Here is a 16723-nt window from a genome sequence, read left to right as displayed (position 1 = left end):
AACGAGAAAAGTTCTTACTTTTAACTTACTGAAGGCGTTTTCTGTCTGTTTGTATGTTTGACAAGAACTTTAGAGAGAATTGATCAATCAGCTTCAAATTTTGAACACGAATTCTTCAAACGTTTTTACAGGTCAACTTCATTGGACAACAAAATTTACTCACTCCTTCAGGATATATAAAAATAACATTGAAAGTACATAAACATTTTTTTTTATATCACACAGACTGTCATACAAATAGACTTTATGCGCCGACACATGATTTCAGCATAATAATACACAACATTAATTAACTAGTAGTTCTGTGAACAGTAGACCTCGCGCAGTTATAATTCACAGTCGCCTATTCTACTGTCCATCAGAGTAAATCCTGTCTGTATGTCACCTGTCTGAATAAACTATAATAAATTGTACAAAGATCATAGTGGTCAAATACCACTCAGTTTTTTACTTTCCTTGCCCTATTACCATAGGTAAGGAAAGTATTGCTTTCCAAAAAAATTTAAGGTACCCTAATTTCATGTTTTCTATACGTTTCAAGGTCCCCTGAGTCCAAAAACATGATTTTTGGGTGTTGGTCTGTGTGTATGTATGTGTGTGTGTGTGTGTGTGTGTGTGTGTGGTGTGTGTGTGTGTGTGTGTGTGTGTGTGTGTGTGTGTGTGTGTGTGTATGTGTGTATGTCTGTGAACACGATAACTCCATTCCTAATAATTAACCGATTGACTTGAAATTTTAAACTTAAGGTCCTTATACCATGAGGATCCGACAATAAGAAATTCAATGAAATTCTATTCAAAATGGCGGATAATGGCTAAAAAACCATGTTTTTCACAGTTTTCTCGAAAACGGCTCTAACGATTTTCTTCAAATTTATACCCTAGATAGCTATTCATAAGCCCTATCAACTGGCATGAGTCTCATTTCTGGGAAAATTGCAGGAGCACCGTAATATTCCTGAGAAGAATAAATTTTGATAAATTTCTATCACGATTTTCTCAAAAATGACTTGACCGATTTTTTTCAAATTCATACCCTGTATAGTTATATATCAGCTCTATTAACTGGCATGAGTCTCCTCCCTGAGAAATTAACAGGGGGTCCACCCCATCCTTGAGAAGTTTACGTTGTAACCTCCTTCTCGTGCTTGAGGTAGGTAGTAGAGCAGTAGAGCAGTTTATTCAAAAGAACACATGTCGATATTTTATTTGTAGAACAGCTGTTTTGACAACTTTTAAAAAATCCTCAAATTTCATAATTCAAGCAAAGGAAAATGTACTCTGAACACAATAACAATAGTATAATCGTAGTTTTAATTATTTAGCCGCCAATCGGCATAATGTTATTCCACTAAATTATCCTCGTTAATGAGGCTTATAGATCAATGAGCAAGGAAAGTTGTGTGAGTGTACCACACCAGATTTTTTTCGAATTGCACATACATTGTACATTGCAGTATTTCACATCAATAACTTAAAAACAATACTGTGGAAATGCTTGAAAGTTGCAATAATTTCAACAACATAGAAGTCTAAATTACTTCTATGTTGATGAATTTATTGCAGCATAAAAGTAATTAGCAGAATCGTACTCCAGTCAAAAAATAGATTAACACTAAGAATTAAACACAAAAATATAATTAACAGTTAACATGAATCGAAGTTCACTGGAATTCGGCTTAAATCTAATCACTTCAACACACCTGGAGAACACTAACAGAAATCTACAATATTGATATTTTTCAATATTCACCATTCGGTCAAGACGTCGATTTTGTTGAAGGGGTTTATTGAGGAAAACTAGAAAATAAGTAGTAGCATGTATATTTATATATATTATCATAATTTCACGAAAGCAGGTAGAGAACAGGTGGGAAAAGACGCGGCAACTACCAAGGTGCAAAGAAGAAGCGCACTGAAATGACGCACGCCTTCTTCGTACCCTCACGAAAATGATTTATGAATATCCTTCAGCCAGGTAGGATGCGCTCCTTCTTCGTACTTTTATTTGAATGTAATTCAAAATCAATCTATATTAAACAAAAATTACGCAGCGACTTGAAAGAGACTCTATAACATAAGTTGGGACTTGGTCCTCCATCCAAGGAAATTACTGCGTTGCCAAATTGTATAAAATTGCAACTATCTATATATATAAAAGCGAAATAGCACTCACTCACTGACTGACTGACTGACTGACTCACTCACTCACTCACTCGCATAACTAAAAATCTACCGGACCAAAAACGTTCAAATTTGGTAGGTATATGTTCAGTTGGCCCTTTAGAGGCGCACTAAGAAATCTTTTGGCAATATTTTAACTCTAAGGGTTGTTTTTAAGGGTTTAAAGTTCGTCTTTTAGCATGTATATTCTTCTTCTCCCAATCTCTTAATTATAATTGAAATTTCCATATCATATGTTACTATAGAACTATAATCTAGATAGAGTACCTCTTCGAAGCAGTTGTTAACTGGCAACTGAATTAATAATTTTGTCAGGTTGGCATTAAGTTGAGTTGACTTTGTTAGGTTGGCACAAAGTTGAAGATTTAAATGCATTTATCGCGGAAAAATTGATTGGGCACTGCTACTTCAATCCTGGGAATATTATATTAATAGCCGTCAGGCTCGCTTCCCTCGCCATATCCGTTTAGCCAGACGTTTAGTCTGGACCCCCGACTGGATTGTTCCAACATATGATAAAAATGCTCAAATGAAAAATGCAGGCGAGCGAAGCGAGCCTGCTGATCTCATTCTTGGACGATCCAGTCGGGGGTCCAGGGGGCTGAGCCCCCTGGCTAGACGGATATGGCGAGCGAAGCGAGCCTGACGGCTAGTCTTAAATAAAGTGATGGAATTTTAAATTTCAGAATGTTGCAATTTTTTACAATCTAGCAACGCTGTAATTTTCTCGGTTAGAGGGCTAAGTCCCAACTCATTTTATACAGATTTTAGTTCTAATCTCAAATGTGATAAAAATTCAAAATTTTATGAGTTTCAATTGGGCTGCCTGTATACTTTCTAAACAATAACAGAGATTCATTGGATTTTGCACGATTATATATTATATGATTGCTTCACGACGTCCTGCATTCAGACGGTATTGATGAATTAATTATTGTATTGATAATTACATTGATGAATGACGTAGTAAAGCACCTAGATTTCGGGGGGAGGACAGGTTGTAGGTTGTGTATGTATGTGGGGGGGGGGCGTGTATTGTGTGTTATTACTTCAATTTGTAAAGTAACACCTTTCAAAGGTGTAATATTAATAAAATATTAAGAATTAAAAGTGGTGCACACTACATCGAACATTGTATACCAATATTCAAGAGATTGAATGTGTTAACATTAATAACTGATGTATACATATTGGAGTCAGCGACTACAATATTGAAATATCCAGAATATTTTGAAAGGAACTCCAGCATTCATCATCACAATACAAGACAGAGAGACAATATCCAAATCGACAGACAAAGAACAACACTAGCCTTGTCTAGTGTTAGAAACGTAGCAAGCAGGGTGTACAACAAGCTTCCCTTGGAAATACGGAGGTACAGAGATCCTGTGAGCTTCAGGAGATCCTTGAAGATCCATTTACTTAGGAAGAATTATTATTCCATGGAGGAGGGAGGACGCCTGAGAATTAAAACAGAATAAAATGACGTCCACGGCTGTAAAGGCTTTCAGTGGGATCACTACAAGTATACAAGTAAGTAAGGGGAGCCTAAGAACCCTCCCCCGGAAAGTTGTAAGAAAAACTTCAATTTATTGTGATTTTATGCTAAGGTATTTATAATTCAAAAACTAATATCTGAATTTCCGGTAGGTCTAAGACTTCTTGTGTTTGGTAAGCTTACCGTATTTTTTTCAAATTCATACCCTGTATAGTTATATATCAGCTCTATTAACTGGCATGAGTCTCCTCCCTGAGAAATTAACAGGGGGTCCACCCCATCCTTGAGAAGTTTACGTTGTAACCTCCTTCTCGTGCTTGAGGTAGGTAGTAGAGCAGTAGAGCAGTTTATTCAAAAGAACACATGTCGATATTTTATTTGTAGAACAGCTGTTTTGACAACTTTTAAAAAATCCTCAAATTTCATAATATTCAAACAAAGGAAAATGTACTCTGAAAACAATAACAATAGTATAATCGTAGTTTTAATTATTTAGCCGCCAATCGGCATAATGTTATTCCACTAAATTATCCTCGTTAATGAGGCTTATAGATCAATGAGCAAGGAAAGTTGTGTGAGTGTACCACACCAGATTTTTTCGAATTGCACATACATTGTACATTGCAGTATTTCACATCAATAACTTAAAAACAATACTGTGGAAATGCTTGAAAGTTGCAATAATTTCAACAACATAGAAGTCTAAATTACTTCTATGTTGATGAATTTATTGCAGCATAAAAGTAATTAGCAGAATCGTACTCCAGTCAAAAAATAGATTAACACTAAGAATTAAACACAAAAATATAATTAACAGTTAACATGAATCGAAGTTCACTGGAATTCGGCTTAAATCTAATCACTTCAACACACCTGGAGAACACTAACAGAAATCTACAATATTGATATTTTTCAATATTCACCATTCGGTCAAGACGTCGATTTTGTTGAAGGGGTTTATTGAGGAAAACTAGAAAATAAGTAGTAGCATGTATATTTATATATATTATCATAATTTCACGAAAGCAGGTAGAGAACAGGTGGGAAAAGACGCGGCAACTACCAAGGTGCAAAGAAGAAGCGCACTGAAATGACGCACGCCTTCTTCGTACCCTCACGAAAATGATTTATGAATATCCTTCAGCCAGGTAGGATGCGCTCCTTCTTCGTACTTTTATTTGAATGTAATTCAAAATCAATCTATATTAAACAAAAATTACGCAGCGACTTGAAAGAGACTCTATAACATAAGTTGGGACTTGGTCCTCCATCCAAGGAAATTACTGCGTTGCCAAATTGTATAAAATTGCAACTATCTATATATATAAAAGCGAAATAGCACTCACTCACTGACTGACTGACTGACTGACTCACTCACTCACTCACTCGCATAACTAAAAATCTACCGGACCAAAAACGTTCAAATTTGGTAGGTATATGTTCAGTTGGCCCTTTAGAGGCGCACTAAGAAATCTTTTGGCAATATTTTAACTCTAAGGGTTGTTTTTAAGGGTTTAAAGTTCGTCTTTTAGCATGTATATTCTTCTTCTCCCAATCTCTTAATTATAATTGAAATTTCCATATCATATGTTACTATAGAACTATAATCTAGATAGAGTACCTCTTCGAAGCAGTTGTTAACTGGCAACTGAATTAATAATTTTGTCAGGTTGGCATTAAGTTGAGTTGACTTTGTTAGGTTGGCACAAAGTTGAAGATTTAAATGCATTTATCGCGGAAAAATTGATTGGGCACTGCTACTTCAATCCTGGGAATATTATATTAATAGCCGTCAGGCTCGCTTCCCTCGCCATATCCGTTTAGCCAGACGTTTAGTCTGGACCCCCGACTGGATTGTTCCAACATATGATAAAAATGCTCAAATGAAAAATGCAGGCGAGCGAAGCGAGCCTGCTGATCTCATTCTTGGACGATCCAGTCGGGGGTCCAGGGGGCTGAGCCCCCTGGCTAGACGGATATGGCGAGCGAAGCGAGCCTGACGGCTAGTCTTAAATAAAGTGATGGAATTTTAAATTTCAGAATGTTGCAATTTTTTACAATCTAGCAACGCTGTAATTTTCTCGGTTAGAGGGCTAAGTCCCAACTCATTTTATACAGATTTTAGTTCTAATCTCAAATGTGATAAAAATTCAAAATTTTATGAGTTTCAATTGGGCTGCCTGTATACTTTCTAAACAATAACAGAGATTCATTGGATTTTGCACGATTATATATTATATGATTGCTTCACGACGTCCTGCATTCAGACGGTATCGATGAATTAATTATTGTATTGATGATTACATTGATGAATGACGTAGAAAGCACCTAGATTTCGGGGCGAGGACAGGTTGTAGGTTGTGTATGTATGTGGGGGGGGGGCGTGTATTGTGTGTTATTACTTCAATTTGTAAAGTAACACCTTTCAAAGGTGTAATATTAATAAAATATTAAGAATTAAAAGTGGTGAACACTACATCGAACATTGTATACCAATATTCAAGAGATTGAATGTGTTAACATTAATAACTGACGTATACATATTGGAGTCAGTGACTACAATATTGAAATATCCAGAATATTTTGAAAGGAACTCCAGCATTCATCATCACAATACAAGACAGAGAGACAATATCCAAATCGACAGACAAAGAACAACACTAGCCTTGTCTAGTGTTAGAAACGTAGCAAGCAGGGTGTACGACAAGCTTCCCTTGGAAATACAGAGGTACAGAGATCCTCTGAGCTTCAGGAGATCCTTGAAGATCCATTTACTTAGGAAGAATTATTATTCCATGGAGGAGTTCTGGGAGGACGCCTGAGAATTAAAACAGAATAAAATGACGTCCACGGCTGTAAAGGCTTTCAGTGGGATCACTACAAGTATACAAGTAAGTAAGGGGAGCCTAAGAACCCTCCCCCGGAAAGTTGTAAGAAAAACTTCAATTTATTGTGATTTTATGCTAAGGTATTTATAATTCAAAAACTAATATCTGAATTTCCGGTAGGTCTAAGACTTCTTGTGTTTGGTAAGCTTACCGTATTATTTTAATTTTCCCTTCGAAATAGTTGGATGATAGACCAATCAATCAAATCAACTTTATTCATCAAATGCACAAATTAATCTAATGAAATTGAATCAAATATAATGTACGGTACCTAGCCTATATAAAAATTTATCTGATTAACACAGTGGAATTTTTTATTTTTGCAACATCAAATTAACACTTCAAATAGATTGGAGCTTTCAATTCTTAAAATTAAGCCTATAGCATGCTAACTAGAACATGCTTAAGTTTACTAGTATCTCGTTCAGAGTTTCAGAATAAATTATCGTTTACAACAATGATATAGTCCTACTACTTTTTAGATGTAGGCCTATTGCACTTTGAAGTGGTAGCACATTCATCGCAGCTTGTGCGATTCGATCTCACCGCCGCCGTTCTGGATTTTGAGACACTTATCACAGCATCCTGCAAAACATCGTCCACAAACAGTTCAACATCTTTATTCAGCTCAGCCATGGTCATCTCATGAGGTACATACGGTCTTCTCCCTCCATGCCAAACTGTATAACTTTTAAATCCCACTGACATGTTAATTGAAACTTGAAATTTTGATAACAAAAATAATAAATTGACTAAAACTGAAATTTGGATTCTAAAAATTGACGATGAACATGTTGTTCAAGTTTTGGAACTAATACTGTTTTCCTTCAAAACGCATTTTGTTTTTTCAGCTGATTTACTGTGACCTAATATTTCTGTTAGTGTAAATTCAAATTGAAAGTAAACTGCCAGAATTCATTGTAGATAACATCAATGATTCTCAATTAGCCAACGCAGAAGATTTAAAGTGAATCTCACTATAGAATGAGGTCAATGTATTCGAAAGTCCTAGACAGTCTGTCTACAAACTTTGAATGTATTCTAGGTACATATTGTCGATTCTCTTCTCAATGAACCTGAATATTTCCTGTACTTCGAGCATTGAGCTTTTGTGGAAAAATGTAGATACCTATTACAAGATGTGAATTATTGGGTGTCAAGATAAACTTATTATCTTATAAGATCTTCTATACCTAGATAAAGGAAAATATTTAATCTTTTATCATATTTAAAATTGTAATTTTGGTTTTGGATCAGCAAGTTTGGTTTTGGACTCTCACGACTTTTTGTCTACCAGCTTTGCATCATCTTGCTTTTCAAATAACCATGCAACACTATAAAGTAGATTTTTTCTAATCACTAGTATAGCTATAGCCAATAATTCTATCTGTGCTTTCTTGTAAAGAAAAAATAATCAAATTTAAGGTATATATTTGAATGTATATAAGCTTCAATAATGAGTCTCTAAATATGGATAAATAATATGTGTATAATGTACACTCCATCGAAGATAAAAATAATACAGGCATTTTAATTACGTTGATTCTATGAGCTGTCAATGTTCTATGAAGTAAAAGTTCTATGAGAATAATATTCATTCATATTTTTTTTGTATTTTCAACTGAATACAGTGTTTAAAATACATTCACATAAAAAATTCACATTCTCAAGGTGAGTAGAATATATCAGTATGCCATTTGTGGAGGGGTGGAAAGCAAAAAATCTAGAATACAAGGAATAATATTCTAGATTCTTGGGGTGGAAAATGCATAATGTACATATCTGCTATATACCTTTTTTAATTATTTATTCTATTTTTACGTTATTTTATTTTCGACCTTTTTACCTTGCGTGAGATTTATCGACTGAACCAGGACCTCCTAAATACCTCCTATTTAGGAGGTCCTGACTGAACCAACTTTTATTCACAATAGAAAAAAAATTCAATTTTTCATACATAATTTGTCAGCTGTTTCATAAATAATTTGTCAGCTGTTTATTACTTTGTATTTTGTTTCAATGTTTGGGTAGCTAGCTATACATAATTATAATTAGCACAAAAGCTAACACTTTCCAAAAGAAAAATTTACAGTGATGAATTTATTATAAAACACTTGCTCAAGTTTTAGTCAAAGATAGTATTCAAAGTAAATTTCAAATGAATAACTTACAGTAGAATGTACAGAAGAAATATCTACTTTTATTTTGTAAATTTCCAGGTAAGAGATTATCTTAAACTATTTAATTTTCATGTTAAATTAAACATTGTCCAAGATATTGAACCAATAAAATATTGCATATAATAGACCTAGTCATCCGTGTTTACATAGGTTTATTACATATTACTTGGTAATAAATCGTCCACAATTTTTAGCACAAGATAGCCTAATTCAGATAAGTTGTAGCATAGTGACAATTTACTTCACAAAGCTTAAAAAACTCTCCTTTCTGTTATACGAACCGTACCAAAAACTGAGATTTTTCTTATTAACAGTTAATTTTTCTTAAAGTTCAAAACGTTTTGGTTATTTTTTTAAAGAGTAATAGCTTTTTTAAATTAACGTTGAATATAAAATATATATTACATAATTAATTTATCATGTATTTGTAGAAATGGTAAACCCAGCAGTCAAAGCAAAATATTATTGCTATAAGATTCAATAATTGCCTTACTCTTAGTTTTTTCATTGAAAAGCTCATCTTCCGTTCTTTCATTTTGATAGTTTTTTAAATTTTTCATTTCATAAGGAATATTTAAATAATACAATGAATAAACATGAATTCTACTATTGTTTTTTCAGATGAAGCAAACTATCTGTAGACGATGTTTTCAATTCCAAAATCTTAACTCAAGCCCCAAAAAATCACTTTTGGTTGGGGACAAAAATTTGAGTCTAAAGAGTCAACAAATGCATCTTATGAGTACAGAGCACAGTGAAAGTAGGGAAGTTCTCAATCACAAAATCAAGGAATGGAGAAATGCAAAGCCTGATATTAGTTTGGCCAAAATAGTACAGCTTCAATTTATTAGAAGAGAAGAACTGTTAATGAGAAAGATACTTTCATATATTTTGAGAGACAGTCCAAGATGTTACAGACGTTTATCTTTGAGAGAAAAGTATGTGAGACCAAGAAAAGCTTCTAGAAAAATCCGTTTTCTTCATGATTTACCTGGAGTTATAGTAGCGTTCTACAATTCGAAACACTTTAGATTAATAGCATGGAGTCATATTCATGAAATTTCTAAAAGAGTATTGATGGGTCAACGTAATTTTCGTCAAGCACTAAGGTCCAAAATTAATATTTTCACATCAAAGTACAGAAAAGGTATTCCGACGATGAAGTCTTACTTGGCAAGACACTTGAATTTTCTTCAAAACCGCCAAAATTTGAAGAGAATTGGCACTAGTCAGTATCAAAAAGATGATTCTATCAATAAAAGTGTACCGGTACTAAAACAAGAAAAAGTTGACACATATACTGGAAATATTCTCAACTTTTCAGTATCACCAGCTAAATATATATTTGAGAGGCCTGATAGAAAAAGGTTAGAATCCCTTATGGCATTCTATTTCACAAAGTTTCAAGAAGGAGTACCAGCGTTGAGTGATTATTTTAGCAAATACTCACAAGAGAGTTGTAACGGTGCAACTACAAAAAACAAAAATTTGAACATAAGTGCTGGTAAAAATGAACACAAGGTACCCATTTCTAGGCACCACGACGATGTCCTGGCAAAAAATAATAATTTTCTCAAATTTTCACGGAAGAATAAAGAAAGAGAGAATGAAACCGAAGTAAAATTGAGTTTCAACAGAGATATTTTGAAAAATAGGAATGGTCCATTCATTTCTGATAAGAATTTCGATGAGATTCAGAGAGAAGAAGATATTCTTGGTGAAACTTATAGGAATAGAATGAAGCTGCAGTCCAGCATACAAGAACGATCTATGAGAAAATCATTGCATGACACAAATGATCTCCAATCAATTATGAAGAATGATGTGGATATAATAGGGAAATTGAGATGTGTGGAAGAAGAGTTAGTGAAGTTGAGTAGAGGAAGTTCAGAAACTGGAGACGGATTCAAGGATTATGAAGTCAAGAATAAAGGTGATGAGAAGAAAACACTTTTTGAGATTGACATGTATGATAGTATTTCACGAGAAGTCGGCTACAATACTCAAACGGATAAAGAAATGTTTTGGAAAGAATCTGAGGAGGTATTGAAAGATGATAAAAATCATGTTCCAAAAAATAGTGAAGATTCTGAGTTAGGAAATTTCCCCGATGATATAATAAACTCATACAGGAAATTGAAAGGCAATTATCTTTCAATAGATTTGATTGATAATGCTTTGATGCTATCAACTCCGGTTGATTCAGAGATTGTGGAAAATCTGAAGAATAGTAATGTTTTGAAGGAGAGTGAAGCAAATGTAGCCAAATTCATAGATGCGGGGAAAAATGTACACGAGGAATTCAAATCTAAACTTATACATTCAGAAGATATGATGATAAATACTGATTCATCAAATATTTTGAATCAGATCGAAATAATGAATATACAAAACACTGAAAAGAAATTGGAATCATTCAAATCAAACAGCGGTTTAGAAGAAATCTCAGAAAATAGAAATGTGATTGAAGCAGGCTCCACTTTTAGTGAGAATTCAAGAATCAACAATCGTCCGGTTTCAAAAACTTATCGTAACAACGAAGGCGAGAATGAAACAAACACTTCTGAGGTCGACAATGAGACCAATCATTCGAGCTATATAATGGTCAATGAAAATAAACTATTTTCAAAAAATGTATTCAGGAAAAATGAAAGTTCTCCCAAAGTTGATTCAGGCCTGAAGAGAAAGATTAAGGGCGTTGAAATGAATTTTTCTGAAAGTCATAGAATAGGAGACTACCCTGAGTTCAGAAGTGCCTTAAGGGGTTCAAATAAGCGATTCTCAATTAGTAGAATACTCGGCTGTGATCAACCGGCAAAAATCAATCATGGAAAGCAATCACATTCGAATGCATTAAAGAAAAATTTGAGCACCTCCCCAAAAAAGAAAACTAACTCTCAATTGGAAAAGAAAACTAAGTCAATCAAGTACATGCAAAGCTTACTGTTGAGCAAACATGAGTCTTCAAATCACCATACCCATACCCAATCTAATAATGTTATCCAGGAGAAAGGTACAGATATAAATAACAATGAAGAGACATCCTTAATGAAAGTTTCTAATTTCAGCGAATTCAAAGATGCAGCAGTTACTAGTTTGAAAGGGATTGATGACGTTTTCCTAATCCCTCTCAGTACAGAAAAGTTGAAAGTTGAACATCTCAACAAAAATAAAGAGAATAATATTGAAGCATCAAAAGACCTGAAAGGTGGGAAAACATTATTGGAGAATACAGATGAAATTGATAAAAAACAATTTTTAGAGTTTTTCTCTTCCTTTCAGGAAAAACTAGACTTCTTACAAAATGAATATAAACCTGTAGATTTCAATTGTTCGAAATTAAATAGCGTGAAAAATGAAGATATTTTTCCTAGTAGATCACTTGATGAGTTTCCTATCAAAACCCTTGAAAATGATTCAGATTCGAAATTACCACTTAATGAAAAATACTTTATGCCAAATGGTTCGACTGAGTTAGTTTCATTGGATGGAAACTTGGAGAATATATCAAAGAATTATCCCAAAACTGAAAAATTTCTTGAGAACGAATTCATTTCAAAGTGTCGTTTTGACTTTCGACCGGAGTTGGAAAAGGATAACTTGATTAAGAAGAAAACTTTAGCTGGAAATACTACTAAACCCACGAACAATCATCAAGATACACAATCTCTTCAAAAAGGATTCGATAGGAATGAAGGGTTTGAAGTTTTGCCACCGCAGATATGGCATTCTATCCAAAATAAAGAAAATCAAATTCTAAATATCGAAAACAGAAATCCTAATCAAAATACTAAATATTTTGAGAATGAATTTCAAAATAATTTCGAATTTCAACCGCACTTGGAATTGCATTCTCAAAATAATGAGTTTATTCAAGTTGAGCACAATAATATCAAACAAAGTGAAAAATACTTTAATAATTTTGATGAGAATAATATTTTTGACATTCCACCAGACTTTAAAACGAACAATCTCAGAGATGAGAGGACTCCAACTCATAATATTGGACCTAAGAATATTAGTCAAAGTAAAAAATATTTCAAGAATGAATTCGATTACAAGTGTCGGTTCGACTCTGTACTTGACCCAGAAATTAATACGCTCAAAAAAGAAACAACTGCAACTGAAAAAGCCCAAGACATAAAAATAACACGAAAATTCAGTGATTTGGTAACTAAGCTTGAACAATTAAAAATAAATAATACCAATTGGTTGACTCAACCAATCGTAGAATTAACAAACAAAAATGGTTCATTGGATGAAATCTATCCGAAAACAATCAATTTGCACAAGCAATTACCCAGTAGAGACAGCCTTCAGAATAAAACTGACAAAAACAAATTCAACATCAATGATGAACCTCGAAACAAAAAAGAGGTTGAAAACGCAAATGTTTCATCCATTTCACAGGGAATTATTCTGCCAAGTAATATGAGACCTTATTTTGACCATGATTTTTCGAGAATCATGGATAACTTCAAACTTCCTGATCTCACAAAGTACAGTGCCATATCTGGATTAGAAAATACCAGGAAAACAAAAGGGAATCTTATAAACAATAAAACAGAACTGCAGGGAGAAGGAGTAGTGGGAGATTATAATTTTAACGACAAAAAACAAAACAAAGCTAGAATAGAATTAGCCTTTGATAAAATACCAATCAGAGATGAGACACGTTTACAGATTATTGAAGAGAACAATGAAAAGATAAATTTGAATGATATATCCTGCAATAATAGTTTGAAGAAAGACATAGTAGAGAGTCATGAAAAAACGAAAGGATTTGAAAGACATTCAAAGAAGATGAAAATTGACGTTTTTGCAGATGTTCTAAATAATAAAATTACGGAATCCGTTGCTCTGCTCCGACATATTCCTAAAACCTCAAATAATTTTGGATGGGAGGGACAAGAAGTCGATAATCAACAGACTTCCTGGACCATCAATAATACTATACCAAGAATCAAACTATCCACGAATCAAGTTCAAACTATACCAAAAATAACAAATAATCTTTCAACAGTTGAACAAAAAATGATAACCCATTCAGAATCTGTAATTTCTCAAGGTGAAGATGAACTAACAGGTGAGATCACTTTCATTAATAAAGCAATTCAAACCAAGCCTCACGAATTAGCAATTATTCAAAACTTCAATCAAGATTATTTGGTTCATGAAGAAATTAATCCATCAAAAATAAGTGGCAAGTCGTCAAGAGAAATAGCAAATTTAGGGGAAACATTTGACGAAGTTCAAGTACAAAATCAAAGCAAATCGCTAATTGCAGACGCAAACAAATCAAATATGAAAAGTACATGGTTTTCTACTGCTGCCAATAATTTGGAATTCAATGGTACACGAATTTGTTGCAATCGGTTTGAAGATAGTCTCAGAGGTGGTGGGGATTGTGTTTATGGAGACGTTTACAAGAAAGGAGAAATGGTTGGTCGAAACAACGCTAGTGGTGTGACTCCTGAAGATGATGAACAATCAAAAATGTATCAAAGAGACAATCATTTAATGGAAACACTGCCAAAAATAAATACAATGATATTTAAAAATAGGAATTCAAGTGAACATAATGAAGATACACTTGCAGATGATTGTAGAGATATTGTAGGTGAAAACAGCAGGTTATCTAAGAAAGAAAAATCTAACATAAACGATTTATATAGAAAGGTCAGCAATAATGTCAATATTCATTCCAAGTATGGTAGAGGATCAGGAGACTATATTACTACAAGAAAGATTAGAAAAAATGAACTTTCGAAATCAAAACAGGAAAAACGTGTTTCAAATCTTAATGAAGATGTGAATGCATATTATGGAAGTCCTTTGTTAAAAAGTACTGTCAGTAACGAAGGCTTTGGCAAAATTGTCAATGATCATGCAGATAATTATGATTACATCTACTCTGAAATTTTTGTGAATAGTAAAATTGATAAGGAAAACAATCTTCTAGAAGCACCAAAAGGGATTCATAGAAATTCAAGAAAACAAGGACAAGGGATTGTAAGAGAAGAAAACTATTCATATAAAACAAATTCTAGAGAGTCAGATAGAGATGTAGAACAAACTAGAGGAAAATCAAAAATAATAGACCATGAAGTACACAGAACTGTTGAATTAGCAAAGCTTGATCGATTACATAAGGTTTTGAATGATTTGGAAGGATTAATTGGTTCCTTAATGAAAAATGTTGAAAATAAGCACCATGATACTGAAGATGGAAGAACTAATATTGATTATGGAGAACAGAGGATGATGCTGCGTGATATAAATGATTCCATAATCAGCAGCCTGGCATCGCTTCATATATTCAAGGGAAATTACAACAAATTAAAGTTAGATCGCCAGTTTAAACGTTTAAACCGATTGGATAATAGTGAAAAATATGGAGAAATGCATTTATATATTGAAGAAGATGAAAACAAACGAATTCCTTTGCAAAAATGTGGATCAAATGCTATGAAAGAGCATGAAATCAAAGATTATGGTACAGGAATATTTGCATTTGGACAGGGTGCAATGGAACAGATCTACTCAAAAGATTCTAATATTTCGCCAACAGGTAATAATTTCAATTTTTGCTCTAAATTGGATGAATGTGAGCCAACAAGGAGTAACAGAATTGTAGACAGATTCTACAAGTACAAACATCCTTCGTTCATCACTCAGCTTTCCAAAATACCAGAAGAAGAAACTGTGGCAACAGACAAGCAGCAAATTGGAGAGTGTAACCGATTCACAAATCATTCGATGGAAAACTCTATGAATGTTCGTCATTCTTCAACGATTTTCGCAGGTTCTCTGAAAAAGCAGTTGAACCCGGAACATGTGAGAAAAGTACTGAAGCAGCTCTGCACAAGAAGTGTGGTTGACGAAATGCTTCACAAAACACAAGTGGATGGAAGCTGTGATCGGGATGAGTTCAAAAATGACATTAAAAATGAAAATGATAGATATTACGCTTGAAATGAAACGACTTTTCCGGAAACAGAAAAACATCAGGCTTTACCAAGATAGTACAAGAAGATATTATATAAATCGATAAGAAAATTATAGGAGAAGTTGAAATAGACATTAGAAGTTGGAATAGTAGAAAAGAAATCATTTTCCCGTGATCAAACAAGAAATAAATAGAAAAGAAGATGATACCAGATAATAGTTTTACATACATTACTTTTTCTATAGAATTGTTATTCAGTCAGAAGTAATGAATTCCAGAAAAATTGAATTGTATTTGTTTTGTATGTGTGACATTGTGGTGTTTTTTTATTAAAATTTGATTTGTTAGAAATCTTTTTGTTCTATTTAAATCTATGATAAATAAATATATTATGTATATCGAATAAACTATCGCATGCATTTCGTTGACTTAGGCCCGTATGCAGATGCTCGGTTTGAACGGAGAAATAATGCCAACTGTTTGTTTAAACACCGTATGAAACACATTATATTATAAATGCATTCATATCTACGAGTACACGTGGTTTAACGTTAAAAGTAGATAGTGCATATGACCCTAAAATTTCCTAACTCAAAAATCTCATTCTATTTTAGTAAGTTACCAACTTTAAAAGAGAGGTTGATGAGTATTAACGAGAAAACTTACTTTAATCAGTCAACTCCACTTAATTCGACAGTTTCTATTCTTGAAAATGCTGTTAGATTTATGGATGAATCCGATTTTCTTGAGAATTTGCAATAGAATTAGGCAGTTTTCATTAATAGCACTGAAGATTCAAGTTTTTTAAAATCATATACAACTTGGGCAACATGTAGAAAATATACCAATAAAGATACAATACTTGACAGTTGCCAAATCATTTGAACCCATTTACACTCAAGTAACGTAAAAGTAGTGGAATTGGGAGTTGGAAGATTTCGTGAATGAACAAATAAATGACAATTATTATCAATGACGATTGTCACAAAGTCACAGTACTTTGAATCCGTATATATGATATCCGAAA

At 33.4% G+C, this 16723-nt stretch overlaps 1 protein-coding gene across 1 annotated transcript; it reads left to right on the top strand.

Moving 5' to 3' along the window:
• The first annotated feature begins 8575 nt into the window (after positions 1-8575).
• Positions 8576-16558, top strand: LOC111044383 (uncharacterized protein PF11_0213). Its single transcript, XM_022329519.2, has 2 exons — positions 8576-8786; positions 9369-16558. Exons 1-2 carry the CDS (start codon positions 8745-8747, stop codon positions 15720-15722), a joined length of 6396 nt encoding a protein of 2131 aa, XP_022185211.2. The 5' UTR covers positions 8576-8744; the 3' UTR covers positions 15723-16558.
• Positions 16559-16723: the final 165 nt, after the last annotated feature.

Source organism: Nilaparvata lugens, chromosome 10 (assembly GCF_014356525.2).
Source record: "Nilaparvata lugens isolate BPH chromosome 10, ASM1435652v1, whole genome shotgun sequence".
Taxonomy (NCBI): Eukaryota; Metazoa; Arthropoda; class Insecta; order Hemiptera; family Delphacidae; genus Nilaparvata; species Nilaparvata lugens.
This window is presented reverse-complemented; position numbering and strand designations above follow the sequence as displayed.

Coding starts and splice junctions, on each gene's coding strand:
- LOC111044383 (XM_022329519.2), top strand. CDS start 8,745: ATGTACAGAAGAAATATCTACTTTTATTTTGTAAATTTCCAG. Junction 8,787..9,368: donor TTTATTTTGTAAATTTCCAG/GTAAGAGATTAT, acceptor TTGTTTTTTCAG/ATGAAGCAAACTATCTGTAG.